General features: G+C 41.8%; 1 protein-coding gene across 1 annotated transcript in view; it reads left to right on the top strand.

Annotated features, from left to right (window-relative positions):
- Nucleotides 1-14,955: 14,955 nt before the first annotated feature.
- Nucleotides 14,956-25,938, top strand: part of LOC124622537 — a 147,262-nt gene continuing 136,279 nt past the window's right edge. The window contains exon 1 of the mRNA XM_047148268.1: nucleotides 14,956-15,127. Within this exon, the coding sequence (XP_047004224.1) occupies nucleotides 14,993-15,127 (135 nt within the window). The 5' untranslated portion in view covers nucleotides 14,956-14,992. The remainder of the gene's footprint in view (nucleotides 15,128-25,938) is intronic.

Genomic DNA, 25,938 nt, shown 5'->3' with positions numbered 1-25,938 from the left:
TGCACTGCTTTTTGTGTTGTCTTATCCATAGTACGACAACGTTCGTCAGTTCTGACGCATTGTCCTGCTCTTATTCGGAGTGATATTATTGTATGCCGCCTGTTTCTAAACGGGCAGTCAGAACCTGAATTAACGTCTTCATTGTACGTCAAAGTTGTCAGTGGTGACATGACCCTCCATGAGAAGACGCCGCGGTGAGGGGGGAGTTTGCCCACCAGCCTCGGCGCATGTGCTGGTTGTATGGTAACTACTGGTTACTTAGCCTAGCGTTCACATTGCGGACAGTGACTAGATTGTTAGATACACCTTCCTTTCAGATCCATATGTATAGTGCAAACGTACTCAAGCCGGAATCCGACGAATGCTTTGTGAAAGTGGTGGAAGCGAGACGTATCAGGTGTCCAGGTTCGTTTGCAAAGGCACATCAGGACGTTGGGTGATTTCTACCATCTGATTTTCAGTTCCTTAAGATGAGGCAGCTGGGTTAATTTGTCATCGCAAAGCAGACCCCAAAAAATCTAAGAGAGTTACTAAAATTTAAAATGCGTTCGTGTGGAATTGAGGTATGTTGTAATACAGCTCAAACCAATAAACTGCATACAAATGGTTTTTCCAACGTCTGAAGTTGACACACTGTTGTTCTGAGGTTGTATGTGGAACAGAAGCTGAGAAATCGCTTACAAATAGCGGCATTGGACCTTTGATGGTGACTGGTGTGGTAGGGGTGGATGGTGGGGTGCAGGAGAGGCACGCTGAATACACTTCCCTAGAGCATATCGTTCTATTGAAGAAAGTGATCTGATGTGCAGCTTCGGTTTTGTAACGAAAATAGCGTTCAGTGAGGAAAGATAATGTGAGAAGCAGAAGGTGACCTCATAATTCCATTCAATAGATGCGGCGCTATCAAGCAAGCTATTGTTTGTAGAAGAAAGCTTTCAGCACTGTCACCTCCAGCAGGTGAAGTTATCCAAGGTGGAGTGGTATCTCGTAGACAAAGGGCAGCCACATCGTGCAAAACCACACACATGCACTTAGTGTTGCCCAAGTGCGGTCGGAAACTGGTCCTGTCTTGGAACTGATCGATACGTGTTGGTTTTGGTCGATCCTTCTCCGAACTGTGGCGTATAGCGCGACATTTCGTTTAGCAGTGGTGTGTGGCACTTTCTTCGGCATTTGGTGTGGTATTTTTCAGTGGACACAACTTTCTTCAGTTCGGCGGAATCGTAATTACTAAGCTGTTTTTCCTTCGCTATTTGTCCTTGATATAAAGGAATTTTACAGGTCCAGTTGCTGTTTGTGCAAAAAGAGGCAATCTAGCGATCCATCGTCACAGTCCTTTAAAAAATTAATGGCTTTCACAGAAGAGAAGTGTGACAATTCTGAAAACCTATTATCCACTCATATAACTGACAGGGAACGCAAATTTGTTGTGCAATACAGCACAATACAATACAGGAAAATCAGACATTTAGTTGGTGATGAAAGAGAAAAAATTACGAAGATCGACAAACAATGTGTACGGCATCAGTACATTGTTTTATACATCAAGAAGCACCTTGTACTAAATTTGCAGGGATGGAGCATCTGATGATAGCTAGTGGAAAGAATAGTAAATTTTTTGAAGTCGCACGCTTTAGTATATGGTAAGCTGCAACGGTTTTTGATGGAACAGAATGCAGAATATAGAGACGTTATACCCTGAAGAGCCAAAGAAACTGGTACACCTGCCTAATATCGTGTAGGGCCCCTGTGAGGACATAGAAGTGCCGTAGCGCCACGTGGCATGGACTCGACTAATGTATGAAGTACTCCTGAAGGAAACTAACACCATGAATCCTGCAGGGCTGCCTATAAATCCATAAGAATTCGAGGGGGTGGAGTTTTCTCCTAAACAGCACGTTGCAAGACATCCCAGATATGCTGAATAATGTTCATGTCTGGGGAGTTTGGTGGCCAGCAGACGTGTTTAAACAGAGAGCAGTGTGGTCGGAGCCACTCTGTAGCAATTCTGGACATCTCGGGTGCCGTGTTGTCCTGTTGGATTTGACCAAGGCCGTCTGAATGCACAATGGACATGAATGGTTGTAGTTGATCAGACAGGATGCTTACGTACGTGTCACCTGTGAGGGTCGCATATAGACGTATCAGGAGTGCCATATCACAGTAACTGCACACACCTCACACAACTGCGGAACATATAATTTCTGACATAAAACATCATCCATTTTCCTAAGCTCATTGGTGTTTAAGGCAAGGCTAATTTTTAAGAACCGATTGTGTCGCTGAAGAATTACAAGAACAGATTTTTTTAAATGTTTTGAGGTCACTGCCTGTCTTGTACCCGTTTTTTGCTATTTTCGAGTACGTTCGACTTTTCATTTGAAAGCACCACTGAGGATGTGCAGATGCCACTGATAGATCTGCAGTGTAATTCCCATTTAAGGGAAGCCGGAACGATCCATCTCCTCCATGTTAATTTTAGGAAACAGAAGGAACCTTTTTCTAAAACCATTAAACATATTGCTCTGAAATTTGGACTAAATGTTCAGTGAATATTTCTCTACAAAGCTATAACGCCATGTTGAGAAATATTTATTGGTTTTTGTTTTACGAAAAAATGGTTCAAATGGCTCTGAGCACTATGGGACTTAACATCTGAGGTCATCAGTCCCCAAGAACTTAGAACAACTTAAACCTAGCTAACCTAAGGGCATCACAAACATCCGTGCCTGTGGCAGGATTCGAACCTGCGACCGTAGCAGCAGCGCGGTTCCGGACTGAAGTGCCTAGAAACCGCTCGGCCACAACGGCCGGCTTTTGTTTTACAATTTTTGAAAACAGATGATTATTTTTCTCTCTAAAATTTTGCACTTTTTCTTCTATAACTTTTGAATTATACAATATTTTTTTACAATTTGTTATAAAAAATAAGGAAAAGAAGTAAACAATATTGTGTATAAACTTAATTGATATACTGTTAGCACTTTTTGAGAAAATGTTCCTCAAGGATGAAAGTTTTAAAGTTACAGGAATTGGCTTCCAAAGTTTTTTAATACATTCCTGCCCCATATGATGGATTATCAGCATCCTCTTCTTTTCCAGAGTTAGTTTCCTTTTGCCTGATCTTTTCTTCCCTTTTGCTGCATGTTGTAGCCTTTTGTCTCTTCTTCCTGCAACTCTTAATCTTTCTTCATCAATTAGCCACATTGTGGAAATGGTGTTGTGTCCTAGTTGGAAACCTAAACGTTTCAGCACATCACATTTGATAATGTTTCCTTCATTGTATGTTGCCACTGCATCATACACTCCAAAATGCAATGTTTTTATCTGTACAAACACTCTTTTGGGAGTCCTAATCCAAATTAAATTATTTACACTTTCATTTGGATTGTGTTTTTTCCCATGTAAACACTTTTCCAATAAACTTGGTGGTGATAAATCTCTGAATATGGGCTTAATTATTTCAATTACAGCATTGGGCAAACTTTTTTTATGGGCATATTCCTTTCCTGGTTGGTACTTACGCCATGAGTCATCACCTATGGGGCACAGTGCATGTTGTGGGTGCTCATTTGTTGATGCAGTATGAAAAAATTATGCTCATACTGCTCTCCTCATATGTTCAATGCTTCTTGTATTTTGCCTAATTGCACACCCATAACACTTCTGCAATCTATCAATTGCCTCAACTGTCAATCTTCCTCTTCCTCCAAGGGTCTTGCCATCAGTAAGCTTCTGCAGTCCTAATGTCTGCTTTAGTTTGCACAAGCGAGCGCCCATGCGCTTCTGCATGATTACAATGCACTCCTGTTTTTTAATGTGAATTTCATTGCCATAAGGTTTGAGTTCCTCTACAGCTTTATATCCTTTAGAATCACCATCTCCTAGATAGTTCGTGTATCGTACATTATACCAAGCCTGTGATCTGGAAAAAATTTGTTTCACTCCCTCTACTTCCATCGCTCCACTCGTGCCGTGAAAATTTGCTTCACAACTTTCACTATGTTCGTCCTTCGTGTTGCCCTTACATCTACAATGTTTTGAGAAAATAGCAACATCAATTACTTTGCAACTGTCTCAACTGGTAGCTGTCACAACTCCATTTGGAGATTTATGACCTCAACATTGCCATGATCCATCTAAAGCAACAGTCAAATCTCTACAATTCCCATTATCTGTCACAGCTTCCTCAACTGCTTTCTTCATTGTTGCTTGAGCAATGTCTTCAGCAGAAGATCCCACCAATTCATTATAAAATCCAAACTTGGTTGGTGGTTTTGGCAAATTCATAATTCCACATAACATTGTCCCTGCAGCACTGCCTTTGCCAATGCAACTCAAGCCATACACTAGCCTAACATTTATATCATACACCTTCTTTCCACTATTACCACTATGAGGAATACTGTTGGAATTAGAAAACGAAACTTCTGCAGCACATTTGTTACACTTCAATAACATTTTAGATGCCAAACCAATGTGTGAAGTTATTTTCAATTCCAGTCCTCTTTTTTTACGAACTTGGCATAATACGTTATGTTTCAAAATATTAGAGAGCAAAGAAATGTTATTTATTTCATTCACATCATTACTGCCACTTTCATAGTTTTCAAATTTTTCTTTGTTGTCACAAAGTTTCTTGCTGGAAGAAGTTCTATCACATTCATTTAGAGTAGTCGGTGAAGCAGTCTGAGCAGCATCTCCCTTCGAAACAACAAAAGATTTCTTCTTCTAGTCATTGTGCCTGTTCTTAAAACACTCGATTGCTGAAACGGGGCATATTGATATCGACAAACCAAATACGTAAAACAGGTACGAGTAAAATTCGTCAAATACGCAGAATTTAACAGCTAAACAACACAAAGCAAACTCCACAAATCAACACACACGGTATAGCGTTTATGTTTACCAATATGAACAGTCATTTGTCACACAGATAAAGCCATACAACGATGAAAAACAAAACACTGTCTAATTCGGCGAAGATACCCTGCTTGTAGCCAGTTAGCGGCGCTGTCAGAGATGACACACCAAGTCGCTACAACCGTTTAAGTGGCGCGTCAATTTTGCAGTCATAAGAAACACACTTAGAATTCACTTAGAAGGGTGAAATTTGATTTTTTATTCAGAAAACTCTAAATAATTTTATAATGAAAAAAAACAAAAAATGTTAATTTTTGTCATTTTCATCGTTCCGGTTCCCCTTAATAGGCTAACGTTTTACGTTACAACTGAACATTTATGAGTTACTTTCCTGGGGAAGAGTTTTCACGTCTCCATGATGAGGTTGCAAACGTTATACAATGTCCTGGTCTACATGCGTGCTTGAAACGCTGTTTTTGATCATGAAATTCAGGAAGTCACGATTTCTTTGCAGCATGAGTGACGAAGATCTGCGTTATTGTCTGCGTCTGTACATATGCTGACAGTTTTCATGAGATACAAAGTTTTGTTATGACTTTAGCGTGCCAAAAATAATTAAATAATGGAAAACTAATACTTTGTCTGTGATCTTTGCGGCCGAGGAACACAGAATATGAAAGGCAGACAAATGCAAGGATTTCAGGTTCCTTGCACGGCTGCATTTCAACGTGGAGCACTGCGACCATTATCCATTCGTTCAAGTGTTTCTCCCACACATAGTGCTAAGACATGGCTGTGGTGGCTGCTAAAGAGCATACAATCCTTTTACATTTCCCTGCTTTTTGGGAAGGTATAAAAATTGCTTTGTTCGATTATCTGTGAGTAATAGCCATCAATCCAGTTTTTGTTGAAAGCAGCTTGAGTGTTTCTTTTGATCGCTAGTTGAGGTATTGTATCATGCTATGTAAAAGGTTAAAGCTTTTCTGCGCCTGAGAGTTGGTTTGTAAACCGCAGCGGACCAGTTGTCGGTGCTATCCCCTTGCCTTCCTTCAACCTTGATCTGACTTACTATCCAGTTACAGCAGGAATTTCATTTTAACGTGTTCATCGTACAATGGTGTAACACTGCATTATTCACGTACAGAAGTTATTACCATGCTACACTGAATCTCACCTAGTCCAGATGAGAGGCCATCAATCATTAACAGAGCTGATTCTGGATTCCACCTTGGGAATCGAGGGCTGTACATCTCTGGGTTGCACGACATAAAACAGTCTGTTAATCTCCCCTGCTTTTCGAGACAAATGAAATGGGGATTATTGGCTAGATGAGCTGGTGGTTTACAAGAAACGTTCTTCCATTGACTGAAGTGTACCTTCTGGAGTATAAACTGTGATGTTCTCATTCACTAACGTTGTTGTGTCCTTCAGGTTTCCGTGCTGCTCTATCCTTCACCAGACTCTTCATATCCGAATAAATAATGACCCTTACATACATCTTAACCTGGTTACTGCATTTATCCCATAGTCTCTCTCTGGAGGGTAAAAGGTGACGCTCTCCAGACTTAACACCACTACTAAAATGGCGATTCCTTCGTGCTTCGGCCGGCCGAAGTGGCCGTGCGGTTAAAGACGCTGCAGTCTGGAACCGCAAGACTGCTACGGTCGCAGGTTCGAATCCTGCCTCGGGCATGGATGTTTGTGATGTCCTTAGGTTAGTTAGGTTTAACTCGTTCTAAGTTCTAGGGGACTAATGACCTCAGAAGTTGAGTCCCATAGTGCTCAGAGCTTCAGGACGTCTCCTACAAACCGATACCTTCTTTCCGTCTAGATGGGCCATAAATTTCTATTTTCTCCGATTATATTTAGTGCCTCCACATTAGTTAATGGAACCACCCACCTAAACTTCAGCATTCTTCTGCAGTACCATATTCCAAAACGTTCTGTTCTACTCTTGTCTGAACTGCTTATCGTCCGAGTTTTCATTTCCGTACAAGGCGACACCCCACATAAATGCCCCCAGAAAAGGTTCCCTACGACTTGAATGTACACTGCGCAACAAAATTAATGGATTACTTCTTCGAAACCCCATAACTGCTTCCCATTGCGAAGCATACATTCGAGATTCGGACTCGGCGACTGTTCAGACAGTAAGGTCTCGACACAGCCCTGGACTTCATGTGAGCTGTCGTGTTACATTGGCACCAAATTTCACCACAGTTCTACATAGCACCATCGACGACGTGTCACACAATGAGAACGTCGTCGCAGTTCCTCTTATCCACATTTCAGCACTTGTTTTGACGTCTCTAGGATGGACGTCAGAAACGCGACACCCAGCGTGGAAATCACGTGGTTTCCCTTATGGGCGACCTTGGAAATCAATTCAAGCACGCCGCCACTCAGAACTGACACAGAAAGATCTCAGGGTGTGGCATAAATGGCAATCAGTGAAACCACCAATTTCTCTGAGGCGCTGATTCACACATATTTCGCGGAGAAAATGACAGTTCGCAGTGCGATGACCAACAGGGAGATGTTCTTGAACATCTGCGACACTACTGACGCCCTCGGGCTTTTTAGCCCTTCTGTAAAGACAGTGTGAGACTGCTTCCCCAATTAACGTGGGCACACTCCTTTCGAGAGCAAGACGACCGCAATATTTGCTCTCGTGTAGAGGCTAGAACCACCAGGGACCACCCTAAACGATTCGGTAAGTTTTGAACGTGATCCGAAGCTGCAAAGGGTAATTATGCTTTCTCAATCCTCTTGTTTTCCGCTCTCCTATGCCGTGATCACGCAGGAGTGCACTAGTACCATATGCGTGAATAAAAATGCACAGTGTCCCTCTAAGGTCCTCCAGTTTGGCAACATCCTTGGTGCTATCCACGCATCTTTGTTGAGCACGTCACATGTGTACATGTCAGAAACTGTGACATCAATGAAGCAAGGCGGATGCTATAGCGCTCGGACATAGGGTAACCGGATTCAAGAGATATCGAAGGGCTTGCCTAACCCTCAGGTGCTAGAGCAGCTGCCAGGTTGATTTGATGTCGAAATTGTTGATGGTGCATTCCTACCGTAGTCAGGAAAAGTGCCTGGGTGGCAGGCGAGGGTATTGCCGAACTGCAGGATATTAGAGAGTCCGTTTGCGATTTCATTCACATACATGTTAATCATGCATTCTTGTACGATCATGCCATAGGAGGGAGGAAAACACGGGTGTTGAAAAATTATAAGTATTTTTTTCTGATTCAGATCACGTTCAAATTTTGTCGAAAGTTTTTGAAAGGTCCCTTGTGGCTGTGAGGGTACAAGCTGTGGGGGGAGATTAGAGCGGCAGTTTCCCGCCGCAGAGCACAAGGCCGACGGTTGCTACGGGGCCGTGGCAAGCGGCTAGCTTTTACGCGGTCTTGGAAAAACCCAAGCGGGAGCTAGGCAGGGGCGCGTATGGCCGTGTTTGCGCGCTTGGAGAAATTTATATTCCAGAGAAAAATTAAGAGTGACACGGAGATGCCAGTTGGCACTCACGGACAGAAAAATATGTAAAGCTAAATTATCTAGACGCGCCACAAAAAAAGTAATAGTTTAAAAGTTATTGTTGTCTTAAAAATTGTTTTGGCCGATTTGTATAAACAAAGTGTCTATGAAACTGTCGTTTTGGTAATAAATAAATTTTAAGAGACGAAACTAACGGCAAGATTCTAAAGTTTAAGGAGGTAGATGAGTAAAAAAAGTGTGTATTTTTATTTGTTTATTTATGTTTATTGACAAAAAGCCGGAAAAAGCGAAATCACGCCACAAGAACATTATTTGTCAAAAAACGGTGGCAGATACAAAAAATTCGACTTTATATTGTTATTGCTCGGAAAATTTCCATTTTTTCAATGTATTATATGTGTTTTTGTGTCTAGTTTTAGAATATTCGTAATTTTTTTGTCAAACATTGTTTTGAGTTAGGCAGTCGTTTGAGAGTGCATAGGGTGGCCATCTTTGACCAGAGGACAGTTGAGTTTAAGCGACACGAAGATCCAAACGTGCCGTCCATCTGCGGGTAGTAGTGGCTTGGTAGCCACATTCGCGGACAAGTATGTATGTAGCAACGTTCGAAAACGATCAAGCAGAGCGCTATATAGTGGATTAGGACAGCAAACAACAGCGTATTTTGAGAACTGTGAACAGACTGTTGAGTGCCGTGATTGCGACATATGAATTTTATAATGACGTGCTGTAGTATCAGTTATTAACGGACGGCTTTGCGTAAAAGCCCCTCAGACTGCATTTTAAATGTTTAGTGAACATATTGAAGACTTTCGTGGAAAAATAGAAATTAACTACGTGTTAAAATTATAAATCAATGTGAGTGACTCGATATTTTTAAATTTCACCACAGTACCTGCCTGCATTGTTTTTTTTTTTTTATATATTTCATTTCAGCTTGGAAATTGAGATTATGACATTTGTGAGCTGGCACCCTATGACGAAAAACGTAGCCAACATTGAGACCATCCACATCTCTGGGCAGCTCAATTAAGCTGAGTGTTAAGTATAACAAATATGTATATTTCCGTGCCATAGCACGTGGTGGCTCGAGCTAGCCCCTCAATCTACAGTGCGTAGTGCCCAGTAACGTCGTATGGTTCCAAGCCACCAGAGCGAAAATAGCGGTCGCCCTGCGCTACAAGGGGATGCGATCACATTCATTGGCGATGCAGCGTCACAGTGTCCTTAAAGAAGGGCTGAAACGACCGAAGGTGTCAGCAGTGTCAAAGGTCGTGAAGAACATCTTGCTGTTGCTCACCGCACTGCGAACTGTCGTTTCCAACCGAGAAATGAGTGAGAATCAGCGCCTTACGGAAACGGGTGGTTTCATTGACGCAATTTATGCCACCACATCAGGCGTTTCCCTGTCAGTTCTGAGCGGTGGTACGTCTGAAATATTTTTCTCCGTGACCCATAAGGAAACCGCGTGATTTCAGCGCTGCATGTCGCGGATCTGACCTCTATCGCACAGACTTTAAGAGGGTCTGTAGGCAGCTTTGAGTCAAATTTCAAACTTATGTGTCGCATTGAGGGTTTCAAAGGAGTGACCTTGTAATTTTGCTGCTCAGTGGATATTAGATATCAAAAAATTCCTCTTTCTCAGAAATGACTTTTGTGCTGTATCCATTCTCCATTTTATACCTTCTCCACTTAGGCCGTCATCATTAATAATTCGGCTCAAAAAGCAAACCTCGTCTACTACTTTTAGTCTCTTATTTCCTTATCTCATTCTCTCATCATCACTTGATCTCATTAGATTACATTCCGTAACTCTTTTACTTTCGCTGTTGTTCATCTTACACCTTCTTTACAAGACACTGTCCGGTCCATTCAGCTGCTCTTACAAGTCCTTTGTTGTCGCTGAAAGAATCATAATCTCATTGCAGACCTCAAAATTTTTATTTCCTTTCCCTGACATATAATTTACCCTCTAAATATCTCCTTGGATTCCTATTCTGCTTGCTCTGTGTCCAGATTGAACAACATCAGGGATAGTCTACGACCCTGTCTTCTGAAGCATTGCTCCCCTTTCGCGTCCTCCGCCTCTTACAACTGCAGTCTGGATTCCGCATCAGTTACAGATATTTTTTCGCTCCATGTGTATTATCCCCGCTACCTCCAGAATTTCAAAAAAAATTTCCAATCAACGTAAGGTTTCCCTAGATCAATGAATGCTATAATGCTTACCTTTCATTGCTTACTTAAATTTATCCATGTTATATGAATGTTATTTCGTAAAAATCATACCTTGCTTTAACCTGTTTTCTAAGCTAAGTGGTATGGTTAGCATTGATTCGCGAGTTCCAACATTTCTCCAGAACACAGACTGATCTTCTCTGAATTCGACTTCTACCAGTTTTTCCATTCTTTTGTAAATAATTCGTGCCAGATTTTGCAACCATGAGTTATTAAACTGGTAATATTCGATAATATTCACACCTGTCAGTACCTTTCCTCTTTGTAATTGGAATTATTATATTCTTCTTGAAATGTGAGGGGTATTTCGCCTGTCTCATAAATCAAGCAGAGCACGTTAAATAGTTTTGTCACAGGCATTGGAATTCTGGTGGAATTAATCTGATCTAGGGAATTGGTTTTGACTTAGGTTGAAAGACATGAAGTCCTTTGAACTCGACTTTTCTTCCACTTTGTTTATTTGCTCAGGCTGACAAACATAATTGGGATATAAGCATATTGTGGTAGCATTCCGATTAGCAGTTCACAATCACTACCAAACGAAACAGCTACAGTCAGATCGCATTATACATAATTGGACCCAGATCTAGAGTCAATTTTCCATCCTCATTCCAAATTTGTCAACTGCACATCAGTATACACTTCATTTTAACAAGCGGGAAGCACGAATGTAATTGATGTGTTATGTTGATCAATGTTCCATTTCGTTAAGTGTTTTGGAAAAAAATTGTCGTTATCTTGAACGTCATATGTTATTCAATTAGACAATCGACGTGTTATGTTGATATATGCCCCACGTCAAGTGTTTTGGAAATGGATACGTCGTTATCTTGAATATCATATGTTATTCGATTAGAAAGCATGCCTTTGGCCACTCCTATTAATTTCATTTATCTATTTAGAAAAAGATAAAAGTAATCTTGGAGAGAATACACCACGTCAACTTTAGTTTCATTGCTCGAGGCCAAATATTTCTGTCATTCGCGTTTGGATTCCATTGAATGTAATTTTACATTAGTGTAACTGAGGGATGAGTCATTAGAGATATCTGCATATCACCCCACCAGACTGGGCATGCTGTAAAGTCTTTCAGTGTTATCAAATTTTGTCTCGCAATGTTACGTCTCCCAAATCATCTTTATCTACATCCTCTTCCCTCTCTGTAATATTACCTTCAAGTTCTTTCATTTGTATGACACTTCTACGTATTCTGTCCATCTTTAAAGTTTCCCTTCTTTGTGTAGTATTGGCTTGCCTTCTCAATATAGTAGACCTATTCTGCCTCTCCTATAAGTCCCACTTATTCATCACTATTCCTTCGTTTAGGTGGTGAAACGGTATGTACAACACAGAAATTCATGACATGGCCTTTTTAGTTCTTCCAGAACTTTTTTTTGTTTTGTTTTAGCCCTTTCTTTCCGAAACGGTGCTAAATGTTCTGCGGATGGACTACTTCTGGATCTTCAGAGCACTCCCCTTATTTTCTTCAACACAGACTGTTCCATAATGGAAGAGACCGTCTACTACAATGCAATAAGAGACAGCTAGCTACCAAAAGCAATGACTCGCTTCATTGGAAAGTTGTCTGAAACAAGTCAGAGGGGGATCGAACCAGAGATAGCGTTACAATTTTCACCGTTCACCGTCATTACTAGACCGGCAAGGGAAGGAGGCTCATCAGAAAAGGAGCCAGTTAGTACATGAGCATCGGGCTGTGCGAAACGTCTCAGTAGAATCTCAAAGTCGTCCGCATTGTCAGTTGGAAGGGTTGGATGTGTGTGATTGTTAATATTTCGTCCTCAGCGTCAGATTGCGGTGTTAAATTGGTAGCACCTAGTTGGCTTTCACAAGGAGTAGAATACTTTCCGACTGCAGGTTCCACTCTATCTCTTCTTTTTAATTTGTATAATCATCTACAGCGAATTAATTTAGTATGGCACAGATTCACGTTTGATTCACTTCACTGTCAAAGAACACTGACTCTACCTGATTTAGTCCCGTGAACACGCGTGTGGTGTGCGTACTGTAAGACCTGCGGTACACACACCATCAGATTATTTGACTTGTCGCTCTAACGAAGTAGCCGAGTGTCAGCAATATGTCTCGTGGACTTATGGCTCTGAGCACTATGGGACTTAACATCTATGGTCATCAGTCCCCTAGAACTTAGAACTTAGAACTACTTAAACCTAACTAACCTAAGGACATCACACAACACCCAGCCATCACGAGGCAGAGAAAATCCCTGACCCGCCGGGAATCGAACCCGGAAACCCGGGCGTGGGAAGCGAGAACGCTACCGCACGACCATCTCGTGTTCTTATCGTGGCATGTTTGTCTTCTGCCGTTAGGTCAGATGATAGAAATGCCACTTGCACGCTTAGAGTAGCAGATTGACGGTGACCAACTTTAAACAGAACTTGATTAATTTTCACACACATTTATTAAAATAATAAAAATCATAGATATCACGTAACTTGATTCTGGATGCTGTTTACAATTGACAATCTGAAGCTCCTTTGGTCTTCGTACGTTAATCTTATTCTCACATATCTCTGATACTTGACAAAGTGTCCATTCATTTATCTTCATGGATATGCACAGGAACATGGTAATCTTATTAGGTGCAGACTGAAACTTGACTATAGACTGGTACAGACAAATGCAGACTAATGCAGACAAATGCAGACTGACTAATCGGAGGTCTGTACACTCGTTATAATACGTCGTGCGTTCACGATCACTGCGCTAGTGTTATCCGCGAGAAGAAAAGGTTCTACGTTAGCAGCAATCTCATTGGCTGCGTTACATATTAATACGACGGAAGCAGAATTTGGTCCATCTTTAAGGCAGCGCCATCTCGTAGTGCGGAGACGGACGAGCGCTGCGCCTGCGCTGTTGTGCTTAGCGGGGCGCGCTCTATTGGGAAAGTTGTGTGCGCGCTGACTACGCTGAACTATGTACACAACAGCGCGTTTCAATGTTACAATTCCAAGGAATAAATACGTACACATTTAATTCAATAATAGCCTTTCATTTGTCATATTATTGAGAAAAACTGATTATGGTGAAGGCCACTAACTGTTTTACCCTTTGGGTCAATCTATGATATGTGGCTGTAAATATCATCAAAAGAGGATCTAATTAAAGGTGAGTGTGATGTGGCCGAGCCCGATTTTTATTAGTGTTATCGATGATTAGAGATGTCTGTTAATGTCCAAGACACATGTGAAGCGTCGGTAGCCGGCCGGTTTTGCCGAGTGGTTCTAGGCGCTTCAGTCTGGAAACGCGCGACCGCTACGGTCGCAGGTTCGAATCCTGCCTCCGGCATGGGTGTGTGTGATGTTCTTAGATTAGCTAGGTTTAAGTAGTTCTAAGTTCTAGGGGACTGATAACCTCAGATGTTAAGTCCCACAGTGCTCAGAGCCAATTGAAGCGTCGGTAAAGTGGTACGTAAGGACCAAGAAAGTTAATTACATATCTGGATCTGAAGTTCTGTAATACCATATGCATAACATTCCATTTCGGGTGACGAAGGTTGAGTTGGTCAAAAACGTTGCCCGCATTTCTTTAACGTCACACAATTTGCATGCAATGTGTAACTGAAGACTGTACATGATTTATACTTTATTGAAATACCCAACAATTAATACAGAATGGAACTAGATGCATTGTTTCCGAAAAGAGATTCGAGACAGTTTTGTTTTAATGTTTTACTTTTCCTCTTGAATTTTAGTTCTATGCCTGCAGACTGTACGGTTGGAAGAGCAGTAATGTAAGACTATATTTTGGATTTTCACTTCATGAGAACGAGTAATTTTTTAAGGAAATTCTGGATATTTGAAGGTCCTGCATCTGCATATATTTGTCCTTGTTTACGGATCTCAATGGACTGAAGTTCCTTTACATCTCACGGATGTAATTTGGCATCCTAAATCATAATATTTTGAGTCATTAAGACATACTACAGTTAGTTAAGATGTGCAAAAATTCCACAAAACTTTCACGTACGTCGGAGCTGAAGTTTCCAGATATGAAACGAGGGCAAGGCGTCCGGTGACGTGTGGAACAGAAGTAGAGCCTCGCCCATCTGCGGTTAACAGTTTTTCCGTGATAGTAGACACATGCTGTCAGCGGTCCGTAAAGCGAAAAATATCTGAACGAAGTCACGGCTCGGACGGAAAATTGCACTACTTGCACCGAATAATAAAAAGGTTCACTGGCCGGAAAGCTGCGCTGCGAACGAACAACTTATTAGTAAGCAAACAACGTATTGCCGGGTGCGTGAGGCAAATTCCGAGAGGGACCAGTAGACAGCGGTTGGTGTAACAGCACTGAAGGCTAGGTTACTCTAGAGGAGCAGTCGTTGGGCGGCGGCTACTTCCGCAAGATGTGCGTTCTCGACTTGGTGGTCATTACTGCTGTGATCGTCACAAGTCTGTCCTGTGCTGTAAATCCACAGCCCTGCGGAATGCGTTCCAGAGGGGCCAGGCATCTCGTCTTCCCTGAAGGCAGCACTTTTATGGTATGTAAGGGCACGAGACTATCCTAGAATGATATCCCCCCCCCCCTCTCTCTCTCTCTCTCTCTCTCTCTCTCTCCGTCTGTCTCTCTCTCGAACTCTCCCCTTCCCTCTTTATAAACAATAATATATATATATATATATATATATATATATATATATATATATATATATATATATATGTATGTATGTGTGTGTGTGTGTGTGGCCCCGAAATGCGCGCAGGTGATCAACTACTGATATATCTTCCTCCTTCCTTTGTATATCTATATCAAAAGTCTGCGAGTGGTTTTCTGTAAAACACGAAATACTTATCACTATTTCTACAGATACGCTACTTTTTCGTAGCTTACGCAGAGATGTCAGTAGATACGGAATACTCACTTGCTTAGTTACTTCCGTATTGTCCCTGAGGAACTGTAACCTAACTCTCTTGGTGTTATTCAAGGGAAATATGTAAACAAACAAGTCCTGGCGGTAGAAATGAATCGGAGCGGTGACACTCCGCTTACGAGTGCAGAAGCTCAAAAATGGCTCTGAGCACTATGCGACTTAACTTCTGAGGTCATCAGTCGCCTAGAACTTAGAACTAATTAAACCTAACTAACCTAAGGACATCACACACATCCATGCCCGAGGCAGGATTCGAACCTGCGACCGTAGCGGTCACGCGGTTCCTGACTGAAGCGCCTTTAACCGCACGGCCACACCGGCCGGCAGTGCAGAAGCGAACCTCTTAACCCCGTCCTAGCAATCCGGTTTACGATAAAGCACTCGTATTGTAGTTACTGCGGCGGATTTGCGTTTTATTTAGGGTCTCTATAGCAAAGTGCATGAACTGGGCTTGTAAATTTGGCATGGATTATACATTATTGTCCAAATTTCTATATGTCCTGCCTTCAGTACTTCATATCACATTCTCGACCTCCAATCAATTAACAGATTCATTGCACTTACGTCAATAGATAATGAAAATGCTTTCAAAACTAAGACTGAACTGTATCAGTGAAGACCTTAATGGAGAATTACTTTAAAAATCGTTAGTAAGCCTCACGCAAAGAAAATCGCGAAATTTCGGGTTTAATAAATCTGATAAAACAGGAAGAAGAAGTGTTTGTTTCGTAAACAACTCACTTACTCCACGACATAATCTCATTTGAGGAATACAAGGTACAAATGGCTCTGAGCACTATGAGACTCAACTTCCGAGGTCATCAGTCCCCTAGACTTAGAAGTTCTTAAACCTAACTTACCTAAGGACATCATACACGTCCATGCCCGAGCCAGGATTCGAACCTGCTACCGTAGCAGCCGCGCGGTTCCGGACTGAAGTGCCTAGAACCGCTCGGCCACAGCGGCCGGCCATGAACTATCCTCGTAAATTTGACATGGTTTATACATTACTGTCCTATTTTATATACGTCCTACCTTCAGTAATTCATATCACATTGTCCACCTCTAATCAACTGACAGATTTATTGCGCTTACGTCAATAGATAAAGACAATGCTTTCAAAACTAAGATTGAGCTGTATCAGTGAAGACCTTCATGGAGAATTGATTGAAAAATCCGTCGTTAGTAAGCCTCACGCAAACAAAACCGCGAAATGGCTGGTTTGATAAATCTGATAAACAGCAAGAAGAAGTGTTTGTTTCGTAAACAAATCACTTACTCATCGACATAGTCTCCCTTGAATATACACTTGGTACAGTGATTCTCCAACTTTTTCATCCCATGTGTAAAATAATTTCTGTCAAACTCTGCAAAGTACTCACTGACTGCAACTATCATTTCCTCATTTTACAAAAATTTCTCCCCAGCAAGACAAATTTTCAAGTTATGGAACAGAAGAATGTCACTTGGGGGCGAGGTACGTTGAGTACAGTGGATGAGGAACTAATTCCCAGACCAGTTCCTGCATTTTCGCCATTTTTATCGCTGATGTGTGGGATGGAGCATATTCCTAGTAAAAGAAGGATCTTCCTGCGTGCCAACCTTGGTCTTTTTTGCAGCCAATGTATGTTTCAAACGATCCACCAAAGAATCAAAATAGGAAACACGGTTCTCCATTTTCCAAGTTAACTGTGAGAATTATTCCTTGGGAATCCCAAAAAAACCAGCTGACAAAATTGTCTTTGCCTTTTTTGGTGTCCTACAGCTATCCCGTGCAGTTGTTCTACTTTATATCCCTACGAAGTTCATGAACTACTCAGTTCATATTTACTTATTGCCAAATTATAGACCTGTTACCTGATGTTTAAAACAGGTCGCAGATCTTACAATTTTCGTTTTTCATCTTTTTACAGTTTTCTTTTGTTTTATCCACAACATTTACGAAGAATGATACTTTTCAAAATAACAGTAATTTAATGTTGAAATGTAAATAAAATTTTGTTGCTTTTTAAGAAGAATATTCATATGGAAATAAATATTCATATGGAAAAATATTCATATGGAAGAAACCCTTTATGCTTTCTAAAGATCATTGTTTAATAGGTATAATATACAGGAATTAGCGCTACGATTGACGGGAACCGCGAGGAAAATCCAGTCGCTCCAATGCACGAATACAACAATGAGATGACTGAAATGCAAAAAAAATTGGGAGACAGTGTGGTAGACTGAAATGTGATATCTGTACCGTTAAGGACAGCGGAAAATACTGGAAATAGTTGTGGGTGCATAAGTTCTATTGATTACACGTGCGTGCGAAGCCTTTAATATTCTGTAATGAAGCAATGTTTGTCTTGAGAGCACTAAACTGGAAACAAGTTTGAGCGCAGAAGGACCTTAAAGACCATCAGCTATTTGATAGAAGAAGATGTGGTCTTTAGTATGTCGGTTCTACGTTAGAATTGACTTTCACAGAGTGGAAACTGTAGACGCTGTTTACTTGAAGTCACAAAATTAAAGGGACTGAGACGCTGACTGACTCTGACAAAGAAGAGGAGGAGAGAGAAATGGCGACCGAAGAGCCAGCAAACGTCGCTTCCGCCTCGGGACTCAATTTACCCGGCGGAATTGATACCGGGAAGAGGTGGCTGGTTCTTCAGGAGACCTTTCAAAGCGGAGAGTGTCTGCCTTGAAACAAGAGTTCGGTTGCCACAGGAAAGTGAGAAATTTCTGTAGAGAGATGATGAAGGGAGAAAAATTGAATTTTCTCAGTGACTACACTGCTTCTTTCGCGAAATACATCTGAATATGGGTTCGTCTCGGTTGAACGTGAAGTTACGCGATTGCAGCGCCTGTTACTGTGTTTTTCTGTCGTACTTTGGAACCGGAAGACTGTGAGATCGATAAGCTCAGAGCGCCCTCTGCTATAGCTGGATGCACGTTTTATTCTCTGGCTCTAGCTGGAAGTTAACCGTCTCAAGGAACAGAAAGCCTGATCGGAACCCTTGTACCATGTTCCTTACCACGGAGCGTCCCAAAGCGCCCTCCGGGAAAGAAGTCATGTTCTGGAAACCACTTACTACTTCAAGTTTTTGTATGTCCATCCTTTTGACTGGAGGTCTGGTGGACCGCGGTCGTTCACTATTGTAAGAAAATGAAACACCTACCGCCCTCCTTGCGATGTCATTTATTGTGCAGTTACCAGATTCGGCGCTTCAATGCACCATCTTCATGCCTTAGTTCATCCTGAAGGTACCGGTCCATATATATATATGATGTATCAGTGACCAACATAACTAGTTTACACAGGCTGTCTGTAACTGTGATCTCGTCTCTCCAACCATCAACAGGGATCTTGATAATCCCTACAGCGTCTGCTGAGGTCTGAACATGTTGCATTGAAGCGCCGAAGCTGGTAGCTACACAATAAATGACATCTCAAGGGCGTCTGTGGCTATTTTATTTTCTTACAACTTATTACTCCAGATTCTTGAAAAGACCATTTAAAAACTTGTATGGTGTCAATAGGAACTTATATGAATGAAAGTTCTCTTGTCTTCGAAATCCCACCAGGTAGTAATTAAGATCAATGAAGTTCTATGACCTAGGTGTACATCCTATGGTTGTGTTGTTGTGGTCTTCAGTCCTGAGACTGGTTTGATGCAGCTCTCCATGCTGCTCTATCCTGTGCAAGCTTCTTCATCTCCCAGTACCTACTGCAACCTACATCCTTCTGAATCTGCTTAGTGTATTCATCTCTTGGTCTCCCTCTACGATTTTTACCCTCCACGCTGCCATCCAATACTAAATTGGTGATCCCTTGATGCCTCAGAACATGTCCTACCAACCGACCCTTCTTCTGGTCAAGTTGTGCCACAAACTTCTCTTCTCGCCAATCCTATTCAATACTTCCTCATTAGTTATGTGATCTACCCATCTAATCTTCAGCATTCTTCTGTAGCACCACATTTCGAAAGCTTCTATTCTCTTCTTGTCCAAACTATTTATCGTCCATGTTTCACTTCCATACATGGCTACACTGCATACAAATACTTTCAGAAATGACTTCCTGACATTTAAATCTATACTCGATGTTAACAAATTTCTCTTCTTCAGAAACGCTTTCCTTGCCATTGCCAGTCTACATTTTATATCCTCTCTACTTCGACCATCATCAGTTATTTTGCTCCCCAAATAGCAAAACTCCTTTACTACTTTAAGTGTGTCATTTCCTAATCTAATTCACCATCATCAGTTATTTTGCTCCCCAAATAGCAAAACTCCTTTACTACTTTAAGTGTGTCATTTCCTAATCTAATTCCCTCAGCATCTCCCGACTTAATTCGACTACATTCCATTATCCTCGTTTTGCTTTTGTTGATGTTCATCTTATATTCTCCATTCAAGACCATGTCCATTCCATTCAACTGCTCTTCCAAGTCCTTTGCTGTCTCTGACAGAATTACAATGTCGTCGGTGAACCTCAAAGTTTTTATTTCTTCTCCATGGATTTTAATACTTACTCCGAATTTTTCTTTCGTTTCCTTTACTGCTTGCTCAATATACAGATTGAATGAAATCGGGGAGAGGCTACAACCCTGTCTTACTCCCTTCCCAACCACTGCTTCCCTTTCATGTCCCTCGACTCTTATAACTGCCATCTGGTTTCTGTACAAATTGTAAATAGCCTTTCGCTCCCTGTATTTTACCCCTGCCACCTTTAGAATTTGAAAGAGAGTATTCCAGTCAACATTGTCAAAAGTTTTCTCTAAGTCTACAAATGCTAGAAACGTGGATTTGCCTTTCCTTAATCTTTCTTCTAAGATAAGTCGTAAGGTCAGTATTGCCTCACGTGTTCCAGTGTTTCTACGGAATCCAAACTGATCTTCCCCGAGGTCGGCTTCTACTAGTTTTTCCATTCGCCTGTAAAGAATTCGTGTTAGTATTTTGCAGCTGTGGCTTATTAAACTGATTGTTCGGTAATTTTCACATCTGTCAACACCTGCTTTCTTTGGGATTGGAATTATTATATTCTTCTTGAAGTCTGAGGGTATTGCGCCTGTTTCATACATCTTGCTCACCAGATGGTAGAGCTTTGACAGGACTGGCTCTCCCAAGGCCGTCAGTAGTTCCAATGGAATGTTGTCTACTCCGGGGGCCTTGTTTCGACTCTGGTCTTTCAGTGCTCTGTCAAACTCTTCACGCAGCATCATATCTCCCATTTCATTTTCATCTACATCCTCTCCCATTTCCATAATATTGTCCTCAAGTACATCGCCCTTGTATAGACCCTCTGTATACTCCTTCCACCTTTCTGCTTCCCCTTCTTTGCTTAGAACTGGGTTTCCATCTGAGCTCTTGATGTTCATACAAGTGGTTCTCTTATCTCCAAAGGTCTCTTTAATTTTCCTGTTATCAGTATCTATCTTACCCCTTGTGAGATAAGCCTCTACATCCTTACATTTGTCCTCTAGCCATCGCTGTTTAGCCATTTTGCACTTCCTGTCGATCTCATTTTTGAGACGTTTGTATTCCTTTTTGCCTGCTTATTTTACTGCATTTTTATATTTTCTCCTTTCATCAATTAAATTCAATATTTCTTCTGTTACCCAAGGATTTCTACTAGCCCTCGTCTTTTTACCTACTTGATCCTCTGCTGCCTTCACTACTTCATCCCTCAAAGCTACCCATTCTTCTTCAACTGTATTTCTTTCCCCCATTCCTGTCAATTGTTCCCTTATGCTCTCCCTGAAACTCTGTACAACCTCTGGTTCTTTCAGTTTATCGAGGTCCCATCTCCTTAAATTCCCACGTTTTTGCAATTTCTTCAGTTTTAATCTACAGGTCATAACCAATAGATTGTGGTCAGAGTCCACATCTGCCCCTGGAAATGTCTTACAATTTAAAACCTGGTTCCTAAATCTCTGTCTTACCATTATATAATCTATCTGTTACCTTTTAGTATCTCCAGGGTCCTTCCATGTATACAACCTTCTTTCATGATTCTTAAACCTAGTGTTAGCTATGATTATGTTGTGCTCTGTGCAAAATTCTACCAGGCGGCTTCCTCTTTCATTTCTTAGCCCCAATCCATATTCACCTACTACATTTCTTTCTCTCCCTTTTCCTACACTCGAATTCCAGTCACCCATGACTATTAAATTTTCGTCTCCCTTCAGTATCTGAATAATTTCTTTTATTTCATCATACATTTCTTCAATTTCTTCGTCATCTGCAGAGCTAGTTGGCATATAACCTTGTACTACTGTAGTAGGTGAGGGCTTCGTATCTATCTTGGCCACAACAATGCGTTCGCTGTTCTGTTTGTAGTAGCTTACCCGCATTCCTATTTTCCTATTCATTATTAAACCCACTCCTGCATTACCGCTACTTGATTTTGTGTTTATAACCCTGTAGTCACCTGACCAGAAGTCTTGTTCCTCCTGCCACCGAACATCACTAATTCCCACTATATCTAACTTTAACCTATCCATTTCCCTTTTTAAATTTTCTAACCTACCTGCCCGATTAAGGGATCTGACATTCCACGCTCCGATCCGTAGAACGCCAATTTTCTTTCTCCTGATAACGACATCCTCTTGAGTAGTCACCGCCCGGAGATCCGAATGGGGGACTATTTTACCTCCGGAATATTTTACCCAAGAGGGCGCCATCATCATTTAATCATACAGTAAAGCTGCATGCCCTCGGGAAAAATTACGGCTGTAGTTTCCCCTTGCTTTCAGCCGTTCGCAGTACCAGCAGAGCAAGGCTGTTTTGGTTAATGTTACAAGGCCAGATCAGTCAATCATCCAGAAAAGGCTGCTGCCTCTCTTCAGGAACCACACGTTTGTGTGGCCTCTCAACAGATACCCCTCCGTTGTGGTTGTACCTACGGTACTTCTATCTGTATCGCTGAGGTACCTGTATCTTAAGGTAACCGCTTTATAATACAGGGTGACTAAACTGATTTTAATTAAACTTAAACTTTCAAAACGCTGTAAAAATAACACCACTGGTCAGAATGACGTCAAATTGCAACGGAATACTATCGAAGAAGGGGGAACACGTATGGCACAAGGAGAAAATAGCGTGAAAACTGATCAATAGATTGCCGGCCGTTTTGGCAGAGCGGTTCTAGGCGCTTCAGTTTGGAACCGCTCTACCGCTACGGTCGCAGGTTCGAATCCTGCCTCGGGCATGGATGTGTGTGATGTCCTTAGGTTAGTTAGGATTAAGTAGTTCTAAGTTCTAGGGGACTGATGACCTCAGATGTTAAGTCCCATAGTCCTCAGAGCCATTTGAACCATTTCATCAATAGATGGCGCTGTATGTGTCACAATACGAAAATGAAAACACCTGTCATGCGCACGACCCATTGAAGCTGGTATAAACGCGTCGGGTATACGGCTTTTCCTCCTTTTGTGTCTGCGACTTTCGCCATGACTGTCTCAATGCAGGATCATGCTCTGCTTGTAAAGATGTATAACAAGCATTATGACTGTGCACACGTCGCTCTGAAGAAGTTCCAGACACTGAAGTGTTTGAAAAAAGGCTTCGGTCCGATGGCTTGCATGAGTCTGAGGAAAATGATTCGGAAATTCGAAAAGACGGGATCTTTCGGTGTGCAACCTGGGGGAGGGAGGAAACGAACTGACTCGACATCAGTGGAAGCAGCGGCCACAGCAATGCATGAGGAGACGAGTGGTGGTGTGCAAACGTGTAGTGCATGGAGAATTGCCCGAACATTGGAACATTGGGCATATCCTTCTTTGTATCCATTCAAAATTACTCATGTGCATGAGTTGCTTCATGTTGACTTGCCAGCAAGAGAGACTTTTGATTTAGAATTTCTTGCTCGCATGGAAGTGGACAATGATTGGCCGTGGAAGATTTTGGGGACACACGCAAATCAATCAGTACCACTACCACTTCATCCTGAAAAGGTCACTATGCGGTGCGGGTTTACGGCATCATTTATCATAGGGCCATATTTTTACGAAGAGACAGGTGCTTCCGGTCCCGTTTCCTGTGCCATCGGTGGTACTCACTATGAGTGTCTTTTGTGCAACCACGTCATTCCAGCTCTCCAACAGCGTGAATGTGTGGATGAGATGATTTTCATACAAGATGGCGCACCTGCGCACATTGCAAATCCAGTTAAGCAGCTGCTGAAGCGCCATTTCGGAAATACTAGAATTATCAACCGCCATTTCCGTAAGCCAGGTCGTCCTGATCACCTGATCTTAATCCGTGTGACTTCTGGCTGTGGGGCTATCTGAAAGATGTTGTGTGTAGTGTTCCGATTACAGACTTAACTGCACTGAAGGCACGAATTGTGCAACGCATTCTGAAAATGACCACGGAAACACTTCGATCAATTGTGGAATATGCTGTTTCTCGATTTCAACTTGTTGCAGAAAACGGTGGGCAGTATATTGAACGTGTTTTGCGCCAGTCATATGGAAATTAATAATCGGATTTGATATAGATTGATACTTTTTATGCGGTTTTTTGGTCTCAGTACAGTTAAAAACCGATTTTTCCCATCTGATGTGATATGACATTCCCGTGGTGGATGGGCTTACGTAACTAACAGTATCACACCTGTACACCCATGCAAACTGAGTAGTACAGTTTGTTTAACGTCAAACGTACACCTTATGCATTGTTGTATGATTCATTTGTCATTTGTAATCGACCACTACTAAATTATGATGCTTGCAGCGCCATCTATTGCCACATTTTACGCCCGGGTTCTCGGGTTCGATTCCCGGCGGGATCAGGGATTTTCTCTGCCTCGTGATGACTGGGTGTTGTGTGCTGTCCTTAGGTTAGTTAGGTTTAAGTAGTTCTAAGTTCTAATGGACTGATGACCATAGATGTTAAGTCCTATAGTGCTCAGAGCCATTTGAACCATTTGCTACATTTTGTAACTATTTACTTTTGTTCTGTCATACGTTTTCCCCCTTCTCCGATAATATTCCGTTGCAATTTGACGTCATTCTGATCAGTGGTGTTATTTCTACAGCGGTTTGAAATTCAAATTAGCAGTAACATAAGTTGAAAATAAAATGGTTTTGTAGGTTGTGTGGGATATTGAGGGAAACGCAAAGAATTTCTGGAGAGAGTAAATCGTAAGCGGGGTTGATAATCCGGAATTAAATGTGGGCTTTGTGCCACTGTTCGATGACTTCATGGGACACCAATACAGTCAGTTCTCGTGGTATATGGGACTGTAGTGAGGGTTGTGACGTTCAGAGTATCTACTCAGAAAACACAGAGTCAGACCTCTATAGTTTCCATTACATTCACGTTCCGCTAATTACTAGCTATGACTCGTCTTGCTGGACCAATGGAAAACTGTTTACAATCATGGCATATATTTTTTTTGTATTCCACTGTTCTTTAGTATTATTTTTAGGTTTTCATTCTCCTAGCTTCGCAATACATGTTACAGACGTAATAATTTTACTCAAGCTTTTCGTGAGCTCGCGAGTAATGTCTTGGTTGCTGACAGCTATTTAATATCCGGCGAAAGTCTTTTATGCTGGCAGCTGCTTGAAATGATAAATATCGTTGAATGTTCACTCCCAGATGTTCATTAACAGTTATTTATTTCACCGATCACTGGCGGAAGTATCGGTCAACAATAAATATCCTGCACAGTACCTGACTGCCCTAGCGCCACGAGTGCGTTGTGGGGCGTTTGCTTGGTAGACGGTAGGGGATGCTTTCGGACGTATTCGGGGCGCGGTGCTATTTATAGAACCTCCGCAGCACGCGACAGCAGCGAAAGTATTTGTGGAGCGGTTGGTTCCAACTAGCGGGCGGTAATTAACGTGCGACACAATGCAGGCAGCGCGCAAGAATCCTCAAATTAGGAGCCGACTGCAGTTTCGCGTGACTGTTTACTTCCCATTAAAGCCAGGGCGGACGGAAGTTGCCTCGTGGGCAATTCAAGGCCGAAGTCAGCATTTTAATGGTTCACTTCTAAGGGAAGAGTTTTATTCGAAACATGCCTTGTTGGTTGTTTGCCCCTTCCTTGAGACACAACTTTTTTATTCTAAAGTTGGCTGCTACGGCTCTGTTATTTTTTCCCCCAATTACACACGTTCACGCTAATGGGTGCCACAAATTAGTGAGTCAAAGGAGTCTTCGTCTCTTACTACGCACAGAATCTGACGTATTACACAATACCTCAATCATCGTCGTAATCGTCTACGGACAAGTTCCTGACGCCATTACTGTCCCCATCTGATCTCGTTACAGTCGAATTGCTTCGAAGTCTGATACCTTCCCCTTTTCACTACATCAAGCAGTGTTGTTCTTCTCCTTCCTATCTTCTTTTATCCTTCCACTGTAACTTCCGTCGCTTGAATTCAGTTCCCACGCATTAGTGTCTCGTCCAGCTTGCTTCC

The sequence above is a fragment of the Schistocerca americana genome, chromosome 7, assembly GCF_021461395.2.
Source record: "Schistocerca americana isolate TAMUIC-IGC-003095 chromosome 7, iqSchAmer2.1, whole genome shotgun sequence".
Lineage (NCBI taxonomy): Eukaryota > Metazoa > Arthropoda > Insecta > Orthoptera > Acrididae > Schistocerca > Schistocerca americana.
Note: the sequence above shows the minus strand (reverse complement) of the source record. Positions and strands in the feature narration are given on the sequence as shown.